The sequence below is a fragment of the Ambystoma mexicanum genome, chromosome 8, assembly GCF_040938575.1.
Source record: "Ambystoma mexicanum isolate Mex_15411 chromosome 8, UKY_AmexF1_1, whole genome shotgun sequence".
NCBI classification, from domain to species: Eukaryota; Metazoa; Chordata; class Amphibia; order Caudata; family Ambystomatidae; genus Ambystoma; species Ambystoma mexicanum.
In genome coordinates this window covers 1,248,843,224-1,248,870,829 of record NC_090929.1, presented here as the reverse complement: position 1 = coordinate 1,248,870,829, position 27,606 = coordinate 1,248,843,224, and the positions used below count along the sequence as shown (strand labels likewise).

The following is a 27,606-nucleotide window of genomic DNA, read 5'->3' as shown; positions in this document are numbered from 1 at the left end:
TTGCGTTCTGTTGCATTTCAACCTGGCGTCAAGCACTGGACCCTGCCACAAAACTGAATTATATTTTGGGTATTTTAGAAAGGTCAGACTCCCAGGACTGTGCCCTTCAACCCCCTATACGTCTCTCCCAGGCCTAAACTCGGCCTCCTTCCAGCTCTGCTAAACTACAAAGACCTACAGGATAGGTCTGGCAAATCTAATGATGAGGTGAAGAGTGTTTGAACTCTGTGTTTTGATGGGGGAAGATTCCATTTTGCATAGGCACAGATGTATTTCAGTACTTATGAACAGAGAGTGATGCTTTTCAATGCTGCATTTCATTTTTACATTTGTCCTGCTTCATTATCTTGCATTACATTCATCACATTTAGCAGCCCCTTCTTTATCTTGGCTGCAGCCATTGTCAAATCCTTCATTAATCTGTGCCTTTAAATTACTTCTGACAATGGAGTTTTCTTTTTCTGTATATGATACTTGTTCATACAAGATTGCAGGATGCACTGAGTTCTCCATAACAGTTTATTATTTTGGCAAAAATGCACTCCAGTGCCTCAGTAACATGTTGTTTGAAAAAGGCATGTGCCTTCATGCCCTGTCACATGAATACAGGGCCCAGTTAGTTTTCCATCTTTCTGCCTTTTGGTCAGCATCTTATCCTTATGCAGTTCACTTGTATCCTGGGGCTGAAAATACTCCATACTGGTGCCGACCACATTTTGGCGGAATACGGCTTATGTCAAACCATAACGCCAAAAGCCTTAAGAGACAGAGACTCCAAATTAGCATTGGCCCATTCAATGTCAAAGTCACAGGGCCTCATTACGAGGTTGGTGGTAGCCATGGCGCTACTAGCGCCATGGCTGCCTCCATACTCGTTCCGACTCCGCCCTGGTGAATGGAGCAATTACCGGTCCATTCCAAGGTTGGCGGGACCGGTAATTGCCCATTCATCAGGGCCCTTAACCATTCCCATTTGAGCCCCCATAGGGCTCAATGGGAATGGGGAAGGCGCTAATAACGGTACCGCGAATTGCGGTACCGTTATTAGCTCCAGAATCCCTTTGCGGGTCCAGTCCTTAACGCCTGGAAAAACCAGGCGTTAAGGGAGGACCCGCAAAGGGAACTCGTAGGAAGGCGGTAAGGGATTACCGGCACCGGTGCCCTTACTGGTGCCGGTAATCCCTTACCGCCCGCCTCGTAATGAGGCCCACAGAGTTTGACTGCATCGATGCCAAGAGCTCCACTGCTGAGAAATCGCCTGAGAGGCAGAGAAAACAGTCAAAAAGCACCATAAATGTTCCCACTTGAGGAGCAACTCCTGTCATTCATCCTCCTCGTCCAAAAAGAAGAGGAGGAGGAGGCACTCATCCTTTGAATCTTCAGCGGAACAGGTCCTTTTTCCCTCAAATGGCTTTGACGGAAAAATGGGAAAAGTGTTGCATCAAGATGATGCAGGTCTCTGAGAAAGCGGGCCCACCCGCTCTCTTCTCCTCCGGTAATAAAACCCTCCAGACCACCATGCCCAAGAAAGCAAGCAGGGACTCGGATCACCGACCTCCTTAAAACCACTGGAGTGATGAAGGCCTTGACATGCATTCAAGACCCATCGACGCAACCAATGTCTTTGTCGGCAACAATGTTCTTCGATGGCCCGCTGGCGCCATCGTCATCGATATCGAAGGATTGTTCGGCAATATCCTCAACTCAAGTTGTCTTTTCAATGAATTTCCGATGAGGATGATGACCTGGTTCTCTTTGGGTTCTAACCCATGGGTCCCTCTCAACAACTAGAGGAGTTTCAGGCTGGGTGCAGCAGTCTGTAAAGATTTTACCAGTAAGTACAGACTGGTGCCCTCAGACCCAGAGTTCATGGCCAGGCACCCATCAAATGACAGTCTGGTAGTCCAGGCAGCTACTGTTGGCAATAAGGCAAGTGCCTACCCCTCTTTGCCTCCAGGCATGCAAGAGGTATGATTCTCTGGACAAACAAGTCTTCACCTCTGGCAGCATGACACTTAAGGCAATCAATGCCTCTTTTGAACTAGCTTAATATACACTCACCCTGTGGTCTATGATAGCTTCAGTGACAGAGCACATCAATATTATTAAAGATGATAAGGAAGTCAAGTACCAAGCCTTACAGTGAAGACTTGACACAGCAGACTGCGTTGGAAGGTCAATGGCGGCAAGTTCTGTCATGAGAAGTTTCGCTTGGCTAAGAAAATCAGGCTTTGCACATGATGTACAGGCAAAGTTACTTGACATGCCTTTTGATGGGTCACACTTATTTGGACCAAAGGTAGACAACACCTTTGAGCAATTGCAGGCTTCCAAGGCTGCAGCAAAGTCCCTAGGGGCGGCAAGTGGGGCGGCCTACTCAAACTTCCTGTGGAAAGGCAAGCCTTTTTGTTATTATATTTATGACCAAACCACCACCAGCCAAGGGCAGAGATGTTTCTCTCAACTCGCGAAAAGTAGAGGAGGGAAAGTACAGACCAGTTCTGTATCTGTCCCCTCCAGTGCAGCCCCTGCGCAAAACCTCTTTGAGGACTTCTGCCATGCCACACCAGTGTGGGGCATCTGCTACACGTTTTCAAGAATGGTGCGTTACTACTTCAGATGCCTGGGCACTTCAGGTGGCCTCCCAAGGTTACTGCCTACCTTTTTTAAAGTGTCCACCAGATTGCCCCCCCCTCTCTCTGTCTAGACCACCTACTGTTCCAGACCCACTGCTCCTGAAAGAGGTTTCCTCGCTTCTGGAAAAAGGGGCCATAGAGTTGGTACCAGTACAAGAAAGGATGTTTATGTTTTAGTCCCAAAGACGTACGGAGAGCTGCAACCCATCTTAGACCCGAGGCACTTGACCAAGTTCCTAAAGAAAGGGCAAGTTCTAGATGATAACACTCTCGTAGATCTTCAAGATTGGTTGATGCTACTCGACCTACAGGATTCTAACTTGCATGTGCCGATCAATCCAAAACACAAGAAGCACCTGAGGTTCATCATATTTAACACTCACTATTTGTTTCGAGTTCTGCCGTTCGGGCATACCTACGCCTGAGGGTCTTCACCAAGCTGTTGGTGGTAGTGGCAGACAGTCTCAGGAAAGGGGGCGTCCATGTCTTTTCCTACCTGGGTGATTGTTTAATCAGGGCACAGTCTCCGGGTCAAGCCCTGGATCATCTCTACTGCACCAGCCACCTCTTTCAAAAGCTGGGCTTCTCCCTCAACTTATAGAAGTTCTCTTGACACCCTCTCAAGTGGTCCAATTCATAGGAGCCGTCCTGGATTCCTCCTCGGGCAAGGCTTTTACTCCCAAATTGTACAAGGCTCTACACATCCTGCAGATGGTCCCCAGATTCCAGAATGCCCAATACCTGCCAGCCCTAGACTTCCTATGGTTGCTTAGCCTCATGGCATCCTGTATCTTCCTGGTGCCAGAGGCCCGATCAAGAATGAGATTGCTCCAATGGGCCCTCAGATCTCAATGGTCGCAGTTCTCTGGAAGTATGACAGACTGGATTCAAGTCCCGAGCAGAGTTGGTCAGGATCTCCTGTGGTGGACTCGCAAGGAGTACTTAATGGCGGAAAAAACTTTGGCGACCGTGGCTAGAGGAAACAGAAGTGACTGACGCATCTTTAAAAGGCTGGTGCACTCACCTGAACAAGCTGACGGTGAGTGGGTTGTGGACCCTAGTGGAGACATAACTTTATATAAACGTGTTGGTGCTGAGAGCGAGCAGACTGGCACTAATGGCCTTCTTGCCCTCCATTCAGGGGAGGACTGTCCCGATCATGACGACAACGCAGTGGCCATGCACTACAGAAACGAGAGAGGTTCTGTAGTGTTGCTCCCCCTTTGCAGATTGGCGATGCAGCTCTGGTTCTGTGCGTTACAGAACAGGATTTCCCTGCCGGTATGGGAAGGAGAATATGACGATGGATGCCCTGAGCAGGCACTGCATGGTCTCCCATGAGTGGGAGCTATGCCAGGAATCCCTTCTGGAGTTCTTCACCTTCTGAGGAACCCCCCAAGTGGATCTTTTTGTGTCCAGTGTGAACAGGAAGTGCAAGCATTTCTTCTCCAGAGAATTTCCCCAGAAAGGAGCAATGGGGTACGCATTTGTGGTCGACTGGATCTTCCAGCACCTGTATGCATTTCCACCAATTCCCGTCATCCCTCAAGTGATCAAGAGGTTTTTATTATTATGTATTTATTGAGCGCGGACCTGGCTTTGAGAAGCAGCAAAGTGCTTTACAGCGGTATACAACAATTCAGATACATAACGGAGCGCTTTACAGAGGTATACAACAGTACAGATGCATAACGGAGCGCTTTTCAGGGGTAACAGAACAGGTATACAGCGGGGGGTGGGATACAGAGGAGGGGTACAGGTGTACCAGGTGGTGGGAAGGAGAGGGGCAGGCGATGTCTAGCGAGTCAGATGGCACGAGGGGTGATGTGATGGCCCGAGGTTGAAGAGGTACGGAGCAACCATGATCCTGATTGCCCCAGACTGGGCCTGGAAGATGTGGTACCTGGAACTTCTGAATATGGCCATCTATCCTCCACATTGTCTTCCCTTGAGGCCAGACCTCCTCTCTCAGGAGATGAGCTCTGGTTCTTCACCCGAGCGCACACACCTTCAACCTGCACGCTTGGCTTCTGAAAGGATAATGTACAGGGATTGGGACCTTCTGGAACATGTGATGAAGGTGTTGCTCTCGGCCAGAGGGCCAGCAACTAAGGCTCTATGCCGTTGGAAAAGGTTATGCAGCTGGCGTGGAGCACAGGATATGGATCCCTTTTTATATAACACCTCGAGGGTGTTGTCTTTTCTACTTCATCTAGCAAGACAAGCCTTTCAGGTCGCTACCATCAAATGCTACTTAGCGGCGCTATCCATTTTCGAGAGCACACCAGAGCAAGGGTCATATTGTACAAACCACTTGGTTCAATTTTTGAAAGACCTGACTAACACTTTCCCTCTGACCCCCTTCGTGGTGCCGGCATCGGACTTGAACTTGTTGACATTTCTTATGGCTAAGCCATTGCATTCGTGTCCTCCAAGACTCCTATCAAGGAAAACCGCCTTCTTGGTTGCTATTTCCCCAACTCAAAGAGAAAATTGCAGGCCATATCTTGTAAGCCCCCTTTTACAGTCTTTACTAAGGACAAGGCAACTCTTAGAGTGCGTCCTGTGTTCCTTCCGAAGGTCATATCAGCGTTTCACTTATCACCAAAAATGTGTTTGCCATCTTTTAATCCACCTCCTCATCCTTCTAAGGAGGAAGAGAGGCTGCAAAGACTCATCCTAAAAGGGCTCTGGTTTTTACATAGCCAGGACAAACCAATTGAGAATGGAAGATCAGCTGTGTATTGGTTATACCAGCCCGTAGACAAGCAAAGGAATAACAAAGTAAACCATTTCTAGATGGATAGTGCTGTGTGTTTCTGAATGCTACACTAGAGCGCATAAGCAGATTCCTGAAGGCTTTAGAGCACACTCCAGTTGGAGTGTGCCAATTACTTCAGCTCGTCAGAGAGGAGTACCTGCAAAGGATGTCTATCAGGCCGGGACATGGTCTTCTATACACGTGTGCGCAAAACATTATTGCCTGGAGTCAATTTCACTTTTTCAGAGCTGTCCTCAACAAGTGATGACATGATTGCCATGGAGTGCGCTCCTTCCCTCCTCTGTGATATCTTACTACTATGGGAGGCTATCTTAGATGAGGAATCTGTGGTGAGGACACAATCCATTAGAAGAACAAATTACTTAACCCTGTTAATGTTCTTTTGCTGATGGATGTTCCTCACATGGATTCCTCATCTCCCTCTCAGCCTACCCAATGGTCACGGAGCCCCCTCAACTGATTTTACAGTAACTCTCTCCCTTAACGCTTAAGCGTTCACTCTTTTGTCTCTGATCCTTAACGTGGCTGTGCAGGGGGAAAAAATGACAACTGAGGCCAGGGGTGCCAAGTGTGTTGTTTGTACTGACGTCGATGTGACATCCATCCCAATGCGGACGACTCGAGGATCAATAACGGTAGGCCGCGTGGCGATCCCTGATGGGAAAAAGATTTCAGAGATTTCTGCAAAGCAGAACGAGATATCTTAAGATGAGGCATCCGTGGGAGGAACATCAATCAGAAAAAACATTACCTGGGTTAAGTAATTTGTTCTCCTTTTCCCTCTACTGCACCTGTAGACCATGAAAATCAAAGGAGTGCACCGTACAAACCCCAATAACGTAACATATGATATGATAGATTATTTATATAGCGCCTGTACACAATGTGTTTCAAAGCGATTCAAGGCAAGGGAGGGATCAAGGTAAAATACAATGACATTCTTACAGGCCATGAACAGTAAGGATGTGAAATTAACTATTGTACTCGGTCTGACGACATTTCAGATAGTGCAAGAGCTAAGACATAGATAAGGAAGGGAAGGAAGAGTGGGAAGGCAATGGAAACAAACAGTCGACTACTGTACTAGGCCTGACGACATTTCTGGTAGAGCCGGAGAAAACAAAAGGTGAGGTAGAGGGGAGGAACAAAACAAGCGACTATCATACTAGGCCTGATGACATTTCAGATAGTGCTGGAAGAGGGGGGAACAAGTAAGGGAGGGGGAGGAGACAGACGAGGTTGCTATCATATTAGATCCAGGGACAATTCTGATAGACTAAGTGTATAGAAGAAAGTAAGGGGAGGAGGGGAGGAGATAGGAAAAGGGAGTAAGGGATAGAACGGAGAATAAGCAGTCAAAAAGAGTGGAGAAGCAAGAGGGGAGAGCGAATACAATTGCAGAAGTCAGTAGTAACACATAATGTTGCAAGCCAGGATACAAGATGAAGATGGGAACAGCATAATTCAGGGCCACCATGAGTACAAGATGCAAAGGAAGCCCAGCATGAGAGTTGAGAAAGGGTGACGCACCGTCAATCAATGAAGTCCATAAAAGTCAAATCTAGCATTGGCCACAAGGCAGTGATAGTGAAACCAGAATGTATCAGGACAGTCTCTGGCAGAAGTAGGCTGAAGGGGGGAAGTGGGGGAGGGAGAGCATGGTATAAGAATCAAGCAAAACAGGCAACACCTGTGTGCGAGAAGGGTGGGGGCACATGGGAACATCACGGGGGGACCAGAGGGGGCGGGGATGGCCTGTGGGGACAGAAGGGGTAAACACATGTTGGTGTATGCTTACCTGCTGTCTGAGCAGGGGTCGGGCCCTGGGTCCTCCTGGTCTGAACAGGACCAAACTGAAATTGCTCTTTTCTTCGTCTGCCCTTCGGTTCGGACCCCCCGGGCAAGAGATGGCCTTGATCTAAGAGTTAAGAGCAGGAAGGAAGAGGCAGGGCTAAGAAGGTGGGGGCGGTGCTTGGGCCAGGTGACCTAGATCCACTTGCACCTGCTCCCCATCTGCAAAGGAAAAGAGGCTGGCGGGCTCCTTAAGTAGGTAAAAAGAGCAGCAACCAGGAAACATGACTTGTCTTTTGTTGGGGTCAATCATTTTTCGCGCCAAGCCTGCTGAATCCCTTTACAATTTTCATGCATCCAAGACTACTTCCAAATCCCTTGGTTTAGCAGTCCATCAACTAGCCACTTTGATTGCTAGGGGACACTCATTTGTTCCTTCATCCCCTTTCCCGACATGGGTATGGGTCAAGTGTTCCCAGGCAATCGGCATCAGAGAAGTTACACCCATTCGGATAGTGGGGGCGTTATGTCTAAAGCTAATGTTTTCATTTCCACTGTCTCCTGTTCCCCCTCTTCAAAATCCCTTTAATCTGCTTTTCAAATACTCTTCTCTGGAGTGAGGGAGTCTTTCTTCACGTCCAATGCTTGGTCTTTAGAGGTTGTTTCTCAGGGCTGCTGCTTTTTTTTCCTCTGCCGTCGAGCCCAATTCTCTCCACTGCCTCCTGCTGGAGGGCCTTTTGCATCTCCTACCAAAGGCTGCAATAGACGTTGCGCTCACTTTGGAGAAGGGGAAGTGATGGTACACCCTGTATTTTTTTAGCCAAAGGAAGACTGGGTCTATGACAATAAGTTTAAACTAGGTCAATTGCTACATTGTTTACAGTATAAGTAGTAGTGAGTTCAGGACTCAACCCTACCAATCACAACTGGCACAAAGGGCACCCGTTCCCAAATACTCAACAAGCATACTGTGTACTAACTGTGATGAGTCCAATTAAATCATCACTAAAACTCTGGTTTGGGCCTCTTCTCATGTGACCATGGGAAGGCAGTCGCTACCCGATCCTGACCCTCGGGCGGTATTGAGGAAGGATCACATGGGAGGAGACTCATATCAGGAGGAAGTAGTAACTCCTTTGACTCATGATTCATCCATTCTCCCTGAAACATTGATGGCATATTGTAAAGTAGAGCCAAACAATGTAGATGCTATATCCATAACTTCTCCTAGCTCTGATTACTTTCAGTTCAACAAACAATCACAACTAAATAGCCATGGAAAACGTTAAAAAAAACACTATGGACTACAAGATCCATAATGCCTCTGGTACTGGGACAAGGAAGAGGAACAAAGAATTGATGATGATCAATGTTGCTACTTAGAAGACCGTTATGTCTAGTTGTTTCACTTCAAATCACCTAAGCGGGACATTTAATTGTGGGAATCATCACAGGTTAGAGAGGGAGTGCAGAGGCAGAAGTAGCCAAGAGAGAGACTGAAGCGGTTGGAGCTGAAGCAGAAGTGAGAGCGGGTAGAAAAGGCATGCAGTTTTGCAGAGTACGCGCAGAAGTAAGCAGAGTCATTGACGGCAGTGGGTAGAGAAGTCCAGCTGTTCGGAAGATGTGCTCCCCATGTGATGTGGGTTGTTCAGGTGTGTTGGAGGACGTGTAAACCTGACACAGCCTGTGGAAATCCAGGGAAGAGCTGTGCAGGCACCGGCAGTCACGGTAGAGCTGTCAGCGATATTGCTGGACTGCAGAGGGTTGACACAGCATCCAGAAGAGACACAGAGATGCCAAAGGAAACCGGTGAGTTGGCCTAAAGAGAGAGGTAACCACGGGGCACTCGTAGCAGAACAATTAACAACAAAAGACAATTTTGAATATCGAAAAAATTGAATAAAAGGGCAACACAGGTGCAATTCTCCTTCCATGAGGTATCAGCTTGGGGAAACCTGATACCCACATTGCCAAGAGACTATAAAGAAGAGATGAGCGGGCAACACAGTTTGGGGAAATCTGTAACCAGCATTACCAACAGTCAAGAGATTATAAAGACGGGCAACTATTGTGCAACCCTCCTCACATGGGATATTGGTGTGGAGAACCTTGAAACAAATATTGGCACTAACAGAAGAAACCATTTATAGTTGTCAGAGTTGTTTGTTCCTGGCAGGCGAGTAAACCCGGAAAGGGAGAGTTGTAGTTAATCCTGGCAGGTGAGTAAACCAGAAAAGAAACAAGTGCTTTGATGAAATGTGGTTGTGGTGAAACACGGTTGTGGAAACTATTAACTTTATCATCCTGACAAACTGTTATGTAGAAAAAGGCATGTGTGCTGCTGCCTGACAAAAGTTCTTCACCATACCAATAATTGTGATCATGGAAGAAACAGTTGCCTTGGTTTTGAATAAGTGTTTTATGAAAGAGACATTTACTTTACCAAGTTGAAGGACGTATACAATGGAAAAGACATTTTTCATTGAACTGATTAGAACTTTGTTGAACCAGAACTTTTTCAAAGGTCTTCCTGAGTTGATCCAGGGGAAGGTAACCAAACCTTGGTCACAAGGAGTACTTTGTGAGAATTATAAGATTGACATTTTGCACAGTTTTGTTGAACTGAAACTAAATGCATTTACCTTATACACTTTGGTTATATGTGTTAGTGTGAGGGTCATATTCATTTGAACACAAGGTCATCTTTCTTTAGTTTTAGTTTGCTAGGTAGAAACATTCTCATTAGGATAGGGACAGGTAGGCGTTTATCTCACCCCTATATACTTTCAATAAATATGTCAAACCTTGATAAAACTTCAACTCTGTGTCCGTCTCTCATTTCTGACCCCTCACCTAACTTATAACCCAGAGCAAATGGGTATTCAAACAGTAAACTGCTATTAACAGAAGCAGCAAATTGACAGGCATTAGTGGAAAGCAGGGACATATTTGAAAGTTGGACGAAGAATCGTATTGTATCTAGGGCTTAAAGTGCTTGCTAATTGATAAGCAGAATCCGATACCCAAGAATGAGTAACTTCACATATTGTTATATTGTCTCAGGTCTGTCATTTGCAGAATGCATTGACGAACCAAAACAACTTTGAAAGTTGGAGCAAGTTTGACAACAAATGAAGAAACTATTAAACAAGTTACCTCAAGGCCTTGAGGTGTAATAAGTTGAGAGTACCTAACTACTCACAGCTTTGTAAATGTTTAAAATCACAAAAACCTGATCCATCAGCAAAAACTGTCATACTAATAAGCAGACGATTGCTGTTGATCCCTTTCACCCGCATAACCCGAATAAACAACTGAAGTATGGCCAAGACATGCTTAAGTTAGCATGTGCGTGGATGGTGGTCTCATGTATACACTGTACTGTTACTGCTGCCTGAACCTGAAAATCCTTTCTTTCAACTTAAGTGAATCCACAATTCCACAACATCCAAACTGCGTTCTTTTGCCTCCTGAGTGAAAACATGTCCCCTCTCTCACATTTTGTAATCCTTGAAACAACTGATTTGTATACATGTATGTGCATTTTTAAATTTTGTATTGTATGCCAAATGATTTCAGATTTTAGGACTGTAGTATACATTGAATTACATTTCCAACAATTTTATTATATTTGCGTTTCAATAGCAAACATTTCCAAAGAAGCTGCCAATATCTCAGTCGGTGCCTCAGATTTACATGCAAGTCAAAGAATTTATTTATGCAAGCCTTAAATTCTCAGAGTCACTACACCGCAGGTAAGTCAAAAGAATATAGTGTATTATGCCTGATAAATTTGTTGGGATATTAGTTCAAATATTTGTTTTCCTGTATGTGATATGTAGCTGTTGCAATAATTAACTTAACGTTGCACTTCTTTATCTGTAAAATATGTATCTATATGCCACGTCTTTATTGGTTTTCAAATAATGACTTCAGCGGGAGTTAATAGCTTTGCTGATTTCTAGAAAACCTGAACATTCTAGGCACTTGTTCTTCAGTAATGCATTTCACTGTTTTATAATGAATGACCTGTATTTGGAAAATAGAGCATATAAGTTGGGTAAGAGTGAGTGTTGACGTGCAGTGAAATAAGTTAATACCACTAGCAATTTAATAATGGAAACACACTTTTGCTGCAACTTTAAACTTCAATAAGTTGCCTGAGTGCATTGTTCCATAAGGTAGTTCAACAGTGGTCAAGTGGTCTAGAGTTTTACAGATTTGAGTTTTTCAGTTTACCTTTTTATCAAAAGCCATATATTTGTGTTTCAGTTTGTGTGTGAAGCTGATCCCAAAAAATGTATGGGGACATGCGAAAACATGTTAAGGAGGCTCTTACCTGACAAGACCGATTCAATAATGTTGTTGTGTATGGGCAGGCAGATTCCCTGAGTAAGAACTTCATTCTCTCGCTGATACGGGCTGAAAGATGTGCCATGGAGGAAGTAGCCAAAACTGGATTCGTTTGGGTATTGCCGACTTTGGAGGTATTAGGGTGTATGGACAATAATAGAGCAGCTCGAGTAGAGAATGCCATACCTATAGCAGTGGAAGAAGGCATGTAACTTCCCTCCATGATCTTCCAAGACGTTGGGTTGTCGCTAACGACTGTTCTCATTATAGAGAATCTGTGGTCAGGCGAAGTGAAGAGGGCCCTTCTGAGTTCAAGTAGAACTGAAATAACTACACTGGTGTAGATTTAAGCTTAAGTGAGTGGAAATCATTCTTGTATAGCTTGACTTTTTCATAGGTAAAACAAAAGAGGCAAATACATGCCAGGATCTTATCAATAATTTATTTATGCGGGTAAAAGTTGCTGACAAGAGGATAGCCGAAAAAGTTCTTTTGAAATGAGACCTACTAGAACGGACAGAATGTTAATTTTAGCCTCAATGAGCAGTATACAAGTCTGTGTGGAAATGGCTTCAGCTAAATGTGAATTAGAAGTCAAGTCTGTCTTTGTTTTGGATCTTATTTTGTCATTTTACAAATGCCTAACACATTCCCACACTTCCAAAATCTCTATTCCACATTGGGAGCAAATATCCTATGAGGTTGATCTTGGGGTTCATTACAAGTAGGAAGTAACCATGCCGCTATTAGCGGCATGGCTACCCCCTTACCGGGTATCGGGTCCGGGTTCCTTGAATGAGGAATTACCGGGCCATTCTGACCTTGGAGGACCCAGTAATTCCTCATTCAAGGAACCCATCCCCATTCCCATTCGAGCCCCCATAAGGCTCAATGGGAACGTGGAGGGTGCTAACAACGGGCCCGTTAATAACGGGCCCGTTGTCAGCACCCTGGTCTACTCGCGGGACCCGCTAAGGGCGCCTGGTAAAACCAGGTGTCCTTAGCGGGTTCCCGCAAGCAGACTCGTAATGAGGCGGTAAGGGGTTGACGGATCAGGCACCTTTACCAGCGCCATTAACCCTTTACCGCCTCACTGGTAATGACCTCCCTAGTGTTTTTTGGGCTGGGCAATGAGATGCTTCAGAGGATCAACAGGTATTGTGTTCTCTGTCTCAGCCGCACTCCTCTTTATGTCTACTAATTTTCCCTCTTGTCAATCAATGTTGGTTAGGTAAGACTTGCAGAGGAAACTTTGAAAGCCAAAGAAGTAGACGTTGTGCCAACAGTTGTGGACTAAACTGCAGGGCAGCTAAACGCAGCATGCCTCCTTTTGGGCTCTGAGGCTAGCATGGGAGTGGTACAGATTAGTTTGTCTTATTTATGGTGCAGCCTGCCACTGGCTCCCATAGCAAGTGGTTTTTAATGAGGCGTATGTCCTACTCCAAAACCTGATCAGTTACATCATCTTTCTTTTTTACTTTATATATATAGGAGATAAGTGGTACATATTTCCTTGAAGTTATTCTAAAAAAGGATAGATGAAGCCACCATGTGTGGCTTTGCTGAAGGGGGAGTCTTTGGGCTATGCAGGCCTCTTCCCAGGCCCCAGAAATATATGCCGGATGCTGGGAGGCTTCCTGCATGACTGAAGGGGCACCAGCACCCGAGAAGAATGCAGCATCCCTGCCTCAACACCGTTATCCAAATTACTGGAAAAGAGACCGTGACCAAGAATTAAGGAGGAGGTGAGGAGGATATTGGGTCAGATCGCTGGAGTTCTCCTTTGCAGCAAAATACAAATTACAACTGCATTAACTGTTTGTGATATCACCCTCAAACCCATTATTGTATTAATTAGGTGTATGTGATAGTTGTAGATTTATTTTACTGTTAAAGCTCTCTGACTCCAAAAACGATTTGACCAAAGAACAATGATGAGCCAACTATAGCCTCGTTGGCTAGAATGCTGCAGAATTACCCCCCCCACCCACCTATTTTCAATGCGTCCTGTTCCACCATTTAAAAGGAAAATACCATCTTCCTTTTTTTCATTGTACACTGAAGTCACAATCGAAGGGATTGTGTCCTCTGACATATTCCTTATCTTTGATGTTATCCATTCCAGCTTGCTGGCCTCGGAAATGTTTTCAGTAGAGGGCGATGCGCGTCGACGTCCCCTGAGTTGGTGTCCCTCGACAGCCTCTGTATCGGCACTGATGTTATCGTGCGTATAGACTCGCGCAGCGTCCATTGTTCAGTTCCGTTTTTCTGCGCTTCGTGGGCCTCGGAAACATGTCGCTCAGTTGTTTTCCTCAGGAAGATTCTGTTTATTCTTCGAAGATATGAATCTAAATTCGATGGCTTCTTCATCCGAACCTGCGACCCCACGGTCCGATTTCAAAAAGTGTCATGACTGTGGGAAGAAACTCACAGGATCTGTTTGTGGTGCTTAGGATCGGAGCATCACTGTTCGGAATGCAAGGACTGTATGTCCATGACAGCGACAGCCTTGATGGAGCGTAAGGGGAAGCTAGAAAGGTAGGTAAGACTCTTAAAACTTCTACTCCCTCGAAAGTTTCTTCGGCAGAGTCGAGACATTTGTCTCCTCGTCGTCACAAGAAACATTCCCGTTCAAGGTCTCGAAGAGGTTCCCATCAGTCTTCGAGATCAAAACACTCTAAGAAGAGGCGTCGTAGATCTCCCTCTTCTTCTTCTTCCTCTACCTCCCCAGAAAGAGTCACCTGCCCCACGAAACACAGCTCTCCAGCTAAGTGGGAGGAATTCCGTAAGAAAATGCTTAGCGTCTTCGAGAAAGCGGCCTCGACCCCCTCGGAGAGGTCTAAAGGTGATACCCTGGGTGAAAAGCCTGAAAAGTCAAAACGCAGCGAGTCGTTGAACCCGGCGAGAGAAACTGCCCGAGGGCGTCATGAACCCTCGAGTAAAGGCAGTAAGACGCATAAATCGGTTACATCGACGCTGTCTTCGACGCCACTGTCGACTCCGATAAAAGACAGACCTACAACTGTCACTACATCTCAGACAGTAGAGATGTCGAGGATTTCGACCATTACATCGAGGATGCCGTCGACAATTTCGACGACACAGAGTAGGATCCCGATCCTCTCGGGTTCGAGGTCTTTTCAAACTTTTTCGATGTCCTTTTCGGGATTGTCGAAGCCTTTGACTTCCATGTCGACAACCTCGACGTTTTCTCAGCCAGTGACAACTAGTTTGGCTCCTTCTGCTTTAGAAATGGGTTTTAAACCTTATCCTGGATTTGACTATTTTAGATCCTTGTCCTCTATATATGAGGAAGGGGAGGATTCCGACCATGAGAGACACTTTGGTTTACGAAGGACTACAACACCCATGCCAGAGGAATTCATCTCTGAAGAGAGCAGGTTAAAAGACCTTCAGGACTCTCTACATGTGGCAAGTGGATTAGATACTTCTCCAGAAGTAGAGTTTGCTAAATCGGACCCTGGGAGCATGCTGAGACCCCTTATAGGGCTCTGATGACCAGGATAGTCAAATTCATAGTGTGGTCTACACCTACACCTTCTTTTCAACAGGATGACCTTACTGATATTTTAGATAAAGGTCCTCAGGGGGATCCTGTAGTTCCCTTTCATGCTGCCCTGTAGAGAAAAATCTCTGCAAATTGGGAAACTCCTGAAGTTATCCCGGCAGTGAACAAGAAACTTTCCGCTAAATACAGGGTATCTGCTTCAGATCCAGAATATTTGAGCAAGCATCCAACTCCAGAGAGTTTAGTTGTACAGGCAGCAACTTCATCAAATAGTAGGTCTGAATACCCTACTATTCCACAGGACAGGGATGATAAAAGATTTGATGCCATGTCAAAGAAGGTCTTTTCGGCATGTAGCATGGCGCTTAAATCTATTAACGCCACTTGCACGCTAGCAAGATTCAGCCATACACTTTGGGAGTGTGCTTCATCAGCGGCTGACTGCCTCCCGGAAAAAGAGGAAAGGGAAACATTTTTAAACATCGTCAGGGATGGAAAGGATGCAATGTGCAAATCCCTTCAAACAGGCATTGATTCTGCTGACAGTATCAGCAGGGCCATGGCAGTAAGTACCACAATCTGCAGATTTGCGTGGTTGCGGAAGTCTGGTTTTGCTCCAGATGTACAAGCTAGACTTTTGAACATGCCTTTTGACGACACTTCTTTATTTGGAAAGAAGGCTGATGACAGCCTGGAGAGATTATAAACATCCAAGGCAGCGGCGAAATCTCTTGGGGCTTCAATCCGGCAGACTCCGAATCGCCCCTCAGGAGCTTCCTGGAGGGGTAGGTCCTTCCGCTTTTATTCCGCATTCGGAAAAGGCAGAGGACAGCCAGCTCAAAGGGGCCAGAAACGATTCACTCGTGCTGGATGGGGAAAAGGTACAAAAGCTACAGTAACAGGTGCCACTTTACCCTGGGCATCTGCATCAGCCGCTTCAAAACCCCTCTGAGGTCTCCCCTCACAAAGCACTAGTAGGGGGCAGGTTAACTCAACATCTGGCAGAATGGCAGGCTATTACGTCAGATGCTTGGGTATTGGAGACAGTTGCCCAAGGTTACTGCCTGCCCTTCCTACACACCCCTCAACGGGGAACAACTCTTTGAAGTTTCCAGATCCGTTCCTTATGCAGGAGATTATAGACCTGATAGAGAAGGGTGCCATAGAGCCGGTACCCATAGTGGAGAGGAACAAGGGTTGGTATTCCCCTACTTCCTAGTACCAAAGAAGGACGGAGGACTGAGACCCATCTTGGACCTTCGAGAATTGAACAAATTCCTCAGGAAAGACAAGTTCAAGATGGTAACTCTTTCTCAGATCCTCGAGGCCATCCAGCTTCAGGACTGGTTGGTATCTCTAGACCTTCAGGATGCTTATTTCCATGTGCCAATCCATCTCAAACACAGGAAATACCTGAGGTTCGCAATTGGCAACTCTCACTATCAATTTCGAGTTCTGCCATTTGGGCTGACCTCCGCCCTGAGGGTCTTCACCAAGCTAATGTCGGTAGTGGCGGCAGGTTCATGGAGGGAAGGGATACATGTCTACCCCTACCTGGACGATTGGTTGATCAGAGCAGTATCTTCGGAACAAGCTCAGATACAGCTAGATTATGTCTGCAACTTCCTTCACAAGCTGGGCTTCTCCCTCAACTTAAAGAAGTCACAGTTGATACCATCACAGAGACACCAGTTCATTGGAGCGATCCTGGACACTTCTCTGGGGAAAGCCTCGCCACCAGAGGTGAGGGCTCAAGATATTCTGCAGATGGTCAACAAGTTTCAAAATGCCCAGCGTCTTCCAGCCTTCGACTTTTTGAGGTTGCTATGCCTCATGGCATCCTGCATCTTCCTAGTGCCAGAGGCTCGCCTGAGAATGAGATCCCTCCAGTGGGCACTAAGAACCCAATGGTCACAATTCTCAGGTAGAATGTCAGATCTCCTTCAAGTCCCGGACAGAGTGGCTTGAGACCTTCAGTGGTGTGCCTGCCGGGAGAACATTTTGAAAGGAGAACAGTTTTGGCAACCATGGCCGGAGATAACAGTAGTCACGGATGCCTCACTCACGGGGTGGGGAGCCCATGCCAACGACTTGACCATCAGCAGTTGTTGGTCTCCATCGGAGTCCAGGCTACATATCAACCTGTTGGAGCTGAGAGCAATCAGAATAGCGCTGAAAGCTTTTCTGCCATCAGTACAGGGGAAACATTTCCTGATAATGATGGACAACACAGTGGCCATGCACTACCTCAACAAAAGAGGAGGCGTAGGGTCACTGCCACTCTGCAGAGAGGCAATGCATCTCTGGTTTTGGGCAATTCAAGAAGGAATCTCTCTATCAGCAGTTCACCTAGCCGGAGAGAAGAACTTGACGGCGGACGCTCTGAGCAGGCAGACAACAGTTTCCCACGAGTGGGAGCTAGCTCAGGAAGTCCTTCAAGAGATCTTCGCCCTTTGGGGAACCCCTCAAGTGGATCTGTTCACCACCAGCATCAACAGGAAGTGCGATCAGTTCTGTTCAATGGAATTTCCCCCGAGAGGAGCTTTAGGGGACGTGTTCATAGTAGACTGGGAGTTTCCACTCCTGTACGCGTTTCCTCCAGTCCCTGTCATTTCTCAAATGATCAGGAGGTTGAGAAGATTCCGGAAAACTATGATCCTAATTTCCCCGGATTGGGCCAGGAGAATGTGGTACCCGGACCTTCTGGACATGTCCATCTGCCCTCCAATTAGTCTTCCGCAAAGGGAGGATCTTCTCTCGCAGAAGGGAGGTCAGGTTCTCCATCCAGACATCAGAACCCTCAACCTTCACGCTTGGTTTCTGAAAGGTTGAGATACAAGGATTGGGATCTCCCGGATGACGTCATGGAGGTGTTGCTTTCAGCTAGAAGGCCAGCAACAAAGACTTTATACCGCTGCCGTTGGAACAAATTCTGCAGTTGGTGTAGAGAAATGAACATCGAACCCTTCTCATGCAGTACACCAATGGTGTTATCTTTCTTACTCTACTCAGCAAATTCAGGTCTTCAAGTTGCTACGATCAAGGGTTACCTCGCAATGCTGTCAATCTTCAAACGCACTGTGGAGGAGCCTTCATATTTCAAATTACCCCTGGTAATCCAATTCCTGAAAGGGTTAACTAATGTTTTTCCCCCAAAGCCTTTTCAAGTTCCATTGTGGGACCTAAATCTAGTCTTAAATTTTCTGATGGGTACTCCTTTTGAACCACTCCATTCTTGTTCATTAAGGTTTCTCGCAATTAAAACAGTATGCTTAGTGGCTTTAACATCTGCCAGAAGATTTAGCGAATTGCAAGCTCTATCTTGCAAACCTCCTCATGCGACCTTTCATAAAGACAAGGTTGTTTTACAAGTGAAGCCTAATTTTCTCCCAATGGTGGTCTCTGAATTCCACATTATGCAGAAAATAACTTTACCTTCATTCTATCCTCTTCCCCACCCAGGGAAAGAGGACGAGAGGTTGCATAGGCTGGATCCAAGGCGTGCCTTGAGTTTTTATATCAGCAGACTTGCTAGGATAAGGCAAGCAGACCAACTGTTTGTAGGATATGCAGGACTCAAATTAGGATTGCCAATCACGAAACAAACCATTTCAAGATGGATTATTTTAACCATTCTAGAATGCTACAAATTGGCAGGGAAAGAACCCCCTCAACATTTTAGGGCTCATTCAACCAGAGGTATCGCAGCCTCTTCGGCTCTCCAAAGAGGGGTTCCAATTCGAGACATTTGTGCGGCTGCCACATGGTCGTCCGCACATACCTTTACAAGATTTTACAGCCTGGATTCCTCCTCTAGCCAGGAGACAAGATTTGGGAAAGCTGTGTTACATTCTGTACATTTTTAAAGGGAAATATTTCAATTTTACTCCCACCTCTTCTTTACATCACTGCTATGGGAGTCTATCAAAGATAAGGAATAGGTCGGAGGACATAATCCCTTCGAAGAACGTTACATACCTTGTAACGTTCTTTCGATGGGATGTTCCTCCGACGTATTCCTTATCTTTGATGTTATTCATTCCAGCTTGCTGGCCTCAGAAATTTTTTCAGTAGAGGGCGCTGCGTGTCGACGTCCCCCGAGTTGGTGTCCCTCGACAGCCTCTGTATCGGCGCCGACGTCATCGTGCGTATAAATAGACTCACGCAGCGTCCGTTGCTCAGTTCCGTTTTAAAGCTTAAAATTAGCAGTACATTAATTGGTTATTGACCTTGAAGGAGCGTAAGCTGCAACTACAAGGGAAGTTTTACTACCGGGATGGATGGGAGGGGAGATAAGGAATACGTCGGAGGAACATCCCATCGAAAGAACGTTACAAGGTAAGAAGTAACTTGTTCTTCTCGCTCATTCCACCAGCAGCGGGGAAAGGCTATGCTTAACCAACACTATCTTCGGATAGTGCAAGGCATGCCAGATGCCCCCTTATGCTGAAACACACCAGACCATTAAACACCTCATTGACACAGAAAAAGGGTGGAATAATAATCAACCCTTAAATCATGGTTTTTCTCACGCGCCAATTATGGGAACAGTCTATAGTTCATGGAAAGAAACAAATGGCAAATAGCCTGGGCTGCCTGCTCAGAAGGACGCCATTTCTGCTCACACAGTGTTTCCAACTGTTTGACCAGGTACACATAATTAATCCCATGCAGAGCCTGGATAGAAAACAGAAGGGTCCCAAGCACAGCAGCATTGTAAGTTTGGCTGACAGTGGCGTGATTGGAAAAAGCTGATTTACCATGCCATCCAGCAAAAAAGAAAAAACGATGTATTGGCCACAATTTGCTATAGTTGAAACTCTGCAAACGCATATACAAAATCTTAACTCACAATACATTTCGAGCAAATCCTTGAATGGACAAAGTGACAGGAACAACTTCATCCTTTTGTTCAAGCTGCTGCATTCCTTTTCTTCAATAGGTTCTCCTGTTTAGCACGACATTTCATGAGGCCGTGCTGCCTGCTTTTTGCCCTTCCACAAAGTAACCCTCTGAGGCCCCCAGTAGTTACACATGACAGAAAACCATTTCTGGGTATAATTTAATCAATCTCCATCTTAACCACACAGGAAGGGACATTTTAACCTTTAGCAGGCTTAAGTGATGCCTCCAACAAGTCTATGTGCCTTTTTTAGATTCTGCTGGTCGTTGATCCCACCTGCTGATCTCTGCCACCAAATACCATGCCCTTTCACTGAATTGGAGAATCCAATCCAGCTGTTCCCCTCACCAGCAGAATGATTTTTTTACTCCACACACCCGCTTAATGGGGGTTCTGCGCCCCATCCTCCCCTTCCTCTGCCTTACAGCTCACTTCCCATGAGGTCCCTTACACCTGCTGCTCCCTGTGTGCTCAGTTTGAATGGACAAATAAACCCCCATTCTGCCAACCTCCACCTCCTCTGCTGCCACTCCCTGACACACTCTCCGCAGCCGACCCTCGCATTGACACTTTACCTTTGCTGGGCGCCCCTTACTACCTATTTTGGCACTGGTCCATGGACACATATACCGGCTTATAGCGACTCTCCAGTCATACAGCACAACTGTCAGAAAGCACTTCCTTCTCATGGCAAGTTTCAGGGTACCTCGATTTGGAAAGTGAGTCATCAGTTATACTAGACAACCCCTGTACATCATGTGTCCTGTTCCTTCAAGAACACTGCCTGGCATTTTCACCTCCCTTGGGGAGAAAAAAGGGATTCAATGCCGGCCCTTTAACATGCGTTTGTCCCGTGGAGCAATGGAAAAGAATAATCAGATATTACTGACCTTACGGAAAAATATGGTACCAGAGATATTACTGAAATCTGTTTAGGCACTTAGAATTTGCCTGCAAATGTAATATGACTCAAAAGACTTAAGCTTAGTGCGCTGCTATTTCATTTAATTGCTTGAATATGAACACAACATGAATATCTGCTAATTTCAAATCAATTACATTCAAATTAATTCTTTCACAGCAATGTAAATTTGATGGACATATTTTTTTTAATGTATTTTATGCATTATATACAAGAGGAACAATGCTCTTTTGATCACAAAAGAATGCACAATAGATAGGAAATCAGATTTGACAGGAAGCAGTGAGCTTCTTACAATGGGGTGAGTTTGTGGGACTTTCTGACCAGCTTGTGGAGGGGAGCAAATGGAACAGTCACCGGGGACAATACATAAGCAGACATACATAGATTAAGGACAAACCAATACTGGACATTTTTAAATGCAGGTACGCGGTATGACCGGCTGTGCTCGGGACGTGTCCATGATGGGTGAAGTGCTAGAATAGAGGCAGAGAAAGTGAGGGACTGAGGCAGGTTAGAGGCGAAGGGAAAATGTTAGCTAGTAGGCAGATCATAGGTAGGTTCAGAGGGTAACTCTGAGGCGAGGATGTAGGGTTTTAGTTCGGTTTTGAACAAATCCGTGTGTACTGTTTCTCGTATGTCCGGGGGAAGTGAATTCCATACACGTGGAGCAAGACGAGAGAAAGAGCGGAAGCAAGAGGAATCGCAGGGAGCTTGAGAGGCCACAAGGGTAGTCGAGGCGGCAGAGCAGAGATTATGAGAAGGCTTGGATAGAGGATAGATACAGTGGTGCCTTACAGTGGAAAGGTGTGTGAACCAGGAGAAGGCATTTGTGTCTGACCCTGCTTTGCATCATAAGCCATTTGACCTGGTGACGGAATGAGGAAGTAGGTGTGAAGTGAGGGAGTTCAAAGAGAGTCCTGGTAGCGAAGTTAATGATCTTGTCGAGAGGACAGAAGGCATAGTTGGGGAGACCAAAGAGGATGCTGGCACAGTAGTCCAGTTTAGATAAGACAAGAGTGGTTAAGAGATGATTGGCTCTTACGGGTCAAGGATTGATCCCTGAATTACACATCTTAATTAATGGTCTGCTCATTTATATCTTCAATCAAACCTGTGTTTGTACTAATCATATCATTATTTTTTTTATTGTTTTTATTAGCATTTGCTTTATCATAATATAAACAACCCCACCTCCATCCACCCCTCCGCCCCTCATCCCCTCATGCACCTGTTTTGATTTCGACCAATCATCTCTACATAATATACCAAGTCCAATCCTCAAAACAAGTCTAATAAACAAATTCTTTGTGGGCACCAGTTCACTCGATAGTCTTTGTGGAGGAAGTCCAGTACCAAGTCCCAGTCCTCCTTAAACTTCTTCTGATCTCCTTGAACCACATAAGTCACCCACTCTAATGAGACATAGTGCCAAATCTTCACCAGCGATTCATGTTCTGTGGGAGCTGACACCTGTTTCCATTTCTGAGCAATAGGCCACAAAGCTGACACACTAAGATTCATATATGCCGTTCTTTGAGGTTTCGACAATAAAATGTCCAATACATCATCCAAGCCCAACATTACCTCCCCAAAGTGTCTACGTATTTGACGCCCAAATATAACTTTCATTGCCACATTAACACTATTCGAAAATGATTTCAAAATTGGACTTCACACCCCCAGCCAACATTTCCGAGACACTTTTGGGTAAAATATATGTACCTTCTCAGGTGTCAGATGCCATTGCACCATTACCTTGACCCACATCTCTCGAATCTCAAGTACTCTCACAAGTTTTGGAATCCCCTGCCACACCTCCTGGCATTGATCCTCCGATATAGGGTTGCTTAAGACTTTGTCCCATTGTTTCATATACCTCCAGTGCAAATTATTTGGGGCTTCCATAAACAGCCTATATAATACTGCGACAATATGTCGGTCCCCAAAATTCGTAGTGAGATACTTTTCAAAGGGGGTGAGGTCCCTTATTGTTTATTTCCCAAAGCCTGTAGCCAGTGTCTCAATTGTGAATATCTAAACCTTTCCTTTTCGGGTATAGCAAATACCTGTTTACAGTGTTGGAATGTCTTAATCTCCTGGCCCTCCACCATATCGGCCATCTTCTGACATCGAGCCACTTCCCATCGGTTAAAGGCTCCCTGCTCTACCACTGGTGTAAACTAAGGATTACGATATAGGTGCGTAAACGGAGAAGGGAACGTAATGATACCCACCTGCCGTACCACAGAGTCCATACGTCACCTATCAAAGCAGTGATTTTACTCCTATACATGTTTATCAGCCTTCTGACACCATAGTACTTCTTCTAGGGGCCTACCTACCGCTCTGACCATTGTGATTTGTGAGAAACCTGAAGGTGTGTCACCCGCTCGTCCCCGGGGATCTGTCATCCAGGTGGCCAGGACACGGGCATAACTTTTGGATCCGGTTCCTAGGGGTGGACCAGTGCGGGAGGATCACCTGGATGAGGAGTCCTCAGGGAGTCGAAGTGGGACACCGGAGCGTGAGACGCGGTGTGCCCCTCCCAATAACACATTTTCTGCATCCTACCAGGTGGGATACCTGGGAATTCAACCCCAACCCCCCTTTTCCGACACAAACACTTTGATGGACAGTTCACCGTGAGTGAAAAAGGAACAAACAGACATGTCCCATGCAAGGCCCGGCTATTACGGGTTATTATACACACCTGACTTCCATCACACTTGCCCACACGGATAAAAGGCGGACCACGAAAGCACACTCTGAGCGTGGCAAACCTCATGAGGAAACAGCAGTTCCAAGATGGCAGTTTAATACAAGGAGAAAGACGGCAAGACCAGAGAGTGCCGCAAGGAGGGAAGTACCTCTGACCCCTAAAGAACGTTACTTTCGTGAGCCTTGAAAAGTAAGAAATCGAAGACCAGGAACTAAGGCTGATCAAACCTGTGCAGTGTGTGAGAGGTACCCGGGGCTCTCCCGCGTCGATAACCAAGGAGGGGAGGAGCTATTGCTGCCGTGGTACTGTGCTTGGCTCCTACAACAAAGCGGCATCAGAAAAGACAACACAGCCGATGAGTCGGAGATACTGATACCAAACCAACGTGTGTTTTGACGCACGGTTCCAAACGGCAATAATGTGCAAAGAGAACAGTGTGTGAGGTGTTTCCAAAGAGCGACGTGGATATAATTGGAAACCAAAAGGAGTAGTTGAACTTTGGGATAAAAGTTACCATACGCAGAGTGGTCCGGCACCACGTTGGTGCTCATTCGAAAGTCTCTCTTAGGAATCCAACTCATGCTAAGAGTGAGAAAAAGTAATATTGAGATCAAAGTGGTCATGCAACGGGTCAAGCTAAACCCTGTGTACATTCGAAAGTAATCTATAGTTTAAAGTACAACACAATTGGTCCAAGCCCGGCTGAGGGAGACTGGTTGAGTGAAAGAAAGGGATCTGAGGCCGGCTGAGGGCGATCCAGGGTGAACCGTGAGTCACCTTAGATAAGAATTGTCTGAACATAGTTTGAAAGGGATCTGAGCCCGGAAGAGGGGGATCCAACGTTGAACTTTTTGTTTTGAAAAGGATCAGAGCCCGGCTGAGGGGAATCCAGGGTGAACACCCAAATTGAGTGCTGGAAAAGGAAAAAGATGTTTCAAATGGATTGTGACCTCCAACGCATTCCACATCTTTGACATATAATGTCCACAGCTGTGTACTTCGGAAACTTTTTCGGCAGAGGACATCCTGCGACGATGGCATCGGGTCGATGTCCCTCGAAGGCCTCCGTCAAGGGCGATGTCACCCGCTGTTATAAATAGGACGCACAGCGCCCGTAGCCTCAGTTCCGTTTTTGCGTCGGAGACTCGCCGCGCCTCGTGTATTCATCGTGAATATGTCTTCTTCTTCGACCACTCCTACTCCGCGGACTGTGTTAGGTAAGATTTCCACAGAGCTGATCAATCTTCCTTTCCTGGTTCAACCCCAGAACTTTTTGCTTTTCTAGTGGGATATTTTTCATTAATACCTCAGTGACTGGGAACCTTTTTCCACACTCACCTATCCTTTAACTCTTTTTATAGGTTTCATTTTTAAGACTCTCCATAGTGTCTTTTTAAAGTTATCATGTTTAACAACGTATTGGCAATAAGTGCCTGTTCTTGCTGGGTTGCCCTAGGGGCTCCCCATTTAACTTTCTTGTGCTAACTTTGAGGGAACTACAGTTCCCAAGGGTAGAAAGGATCCCTTTTACACTTTATTCTGTGAAACCAGCACACCTCACCTTATGTGGAGTGCTGGGGAGATACAATGTATCCCCTTTCACATTAAAACTGTAACCATTCTGTTACAGTGACATTCTGACCTTTAATGGCTGGTGGCAGTGATACCTTTTACTAATTTGGTGCACCTTTACCGCGGGGTGCAGTAAAGCCACCTAAGGGTGCTCATTTTACCAAAATGGCCCCCGTCTTCTTTTTCTGCCATTTTAGTGTTTGTTGCTTCTTGTTCCTTCCCCTGACATCCAGGGCAGGAAATTCCTTTGTGTGAGTTTTGTCTTCGGCGGGAGTACCCTGGACACCACGCCCAGGCTCCAGTCAGTCTGTAAGCACAGGAAGTGGGGGAGGAGTCCAAAACGTCCCCATCCTTTGTCTTACGCCTTGCTTCAACTGGGACACATCCCAGTGGGGGGCTGGCTGTCCTGATTGGACAACCAAACGCCCCTTTCTTGTTAAATGCGGGGAGAGAATGCAGAGGTTGTGCTGTAGTTCCTGATAAATGCTGGAAATCTGGAAGCTGAAGTCATGTCGACCACTGGATCAGAAAACCAAAGCGGATGACGAAGGAAAAGCGGAGGAGATGATTTCCAGCGACCGGGAGAGCCTGCTGTGTAACCGGAGCCTGGTGAGTCCCACTAGACTCAAGAAGACCTGCATTTTGACCCATCCCACGGGTTGCTGCGACCTTGCGTTCTTGCATTACCCCAATACCCTGGGACCTCCAGCCAGTGTGTGGTGCACGGTCTTCCGAATCTCACTGAAACTTCGTGGGCCTCTTGGTATATCTCCAGAGACACGAATCGAGTCTGAAAAGACCCCTCAAAAGAGAGTGCTGGACCTTTAAAACGACGAGAATTCATCCGCGATTTTCTATCTCCTTCTGTGCTCGTGGAAAAGGCACCAAATCCGCACAACTGCATTCAGACATGAGAGAAATCTTGCCTAGAGCCTTCTTCATCGATCCCTGCTGCAAAGTCCCTTCTGAGGCCTTGTGTTCAGTCTCCAGGACAAGGAAACCACTGACTGGGTATTTGGCTGCAGTCCCTGAAGTCCTCCTGTTGCAATCTCTTCTTCATTGCTGAGGTACTGTATTGGCTTGGGTATATACCTACCTTAAGCCTGTTGGGATTTCTGTGTAGCTTTGGGGTGTTTTCTGTGATTGGGAGGTCCCTTGTCCAGTGCACCCAGACCCACTGCTAGAATCCTGCTGGGGTGTCTTCTGTGAAGCCCCTGGACCCTCTTCTAACTCTAAAAGTAAGTACTCACCTGTTTGCCCAGTTTTCCTAAGGAACTCTGACTTTTGCTACTAAAGAATTTATTCTAACACTGCCTGTTGGTCACTAGTCCTAGTGACCCACCTTCTGCGACTGAGAACGCTCATGCTCCCAGAATAAGGAAAGACTTTGAAGGGATTGGGACTTCTGCCTAGAAAAGAAATCAAGTGTTTTACTTACTTGTGAAGAGTTGGTTGGTAACTGTAATTCTAAGAGTGAACAGTCACAAAAGGTCTTACTGATATTGAATGTGTGATGCACTATTCCTTAAAGTATGGTTAACATCTTTTCTTCCTTAGCCACTGTTTTGCCAGTCTAATAGAAAGTAGATGTGAAAGTATTATACTCTCCTGTGATTAGGTTGTGCCTCTTTACAAAAGTAGTGTGTTGGTTTCACCACGTTAGTCCTGTTAGGATAACTGTATGAGTGTCCCCCAACTGGGTCTTGCTTCCCCTGACTTGCTGCAGCCTGTCCTTAATAAGTCTACATTAGGTTATTGCCTACCTAGAATAATTATTCAGTAAAGTGTGACATTGGGTTTTACTTTCCCCTTCATTGTGAAGTTAAAGTATGTGGGTTTTACTTACCTTGTGTTAGCTGTGTGCCATCCAAAATAAGTTACCAGAGTTATTGCTTACCTCAACCTGGGGTTCCCTGATTTCAAAAGCATATGTAATTGTATATTACATCCTTAGGTTTTACTCACCTAGTAAAACTGTGTGTTATGACAAAAGTAGTTATAGGTTTTTACCGCACTTAGGATAAGTGTTTCACTATTCACCAAAAGTATATTGTCCAGTTGACTGTTTGTGATTTGTTCCAAGAGTCACTGTACAACTGGAAGGGCCTACTGCCCTTGTATTACTGAATGTAATCTGAAAGTAACCATTGGTCATTTACTCCCAAAGAATAGGCTTGACCTATACTAAATGTGTATTACAAGGTTTTGACTTCCCTAGAACTACTGTAAGGTGTTCCAAATAAGGTTTATACTTGGGTCTGTGTACTTTCAAGTACAGTGTTGTGTTTTATATTGTGATTTCATATAATGTGTTAGTACTTACTTAACCCCTAGATTTATCTGGGCCTACCTGTATTTAAATAAATCCTTTATTTTTACAATACATAGTGTTTCAG

The 27,606-nt window shown here is 45.7% G+C and overlaps 1 protein-coding gene across 4 annotated transcripts in view; it reads left to right on the top strand.

Moving 5' to 3' along the window:
* EXOC6 (exocyst complex component 6) overlaps window positions 1-27,606 on the top strand; it is a 2,769,442-nt gene that overhangs the window by 1,730,798 nt on the left and 1,011,038 nt on the right. For all 4 annotated transcript variants that reach the window (XM_069611363.1, XM_069611365.1, XM_069611364.1 and 1 more), the window contains exon 15: window positions 10,855-10,964. In XM_069611363.1, the coding sequence (XP_069467464.1) occupies window positions 10,855-10,964 (110 nt within the window). The remainder of the gene's footprint in view (window positions 1-10,854; window positions 10,965-27,606) is intronic.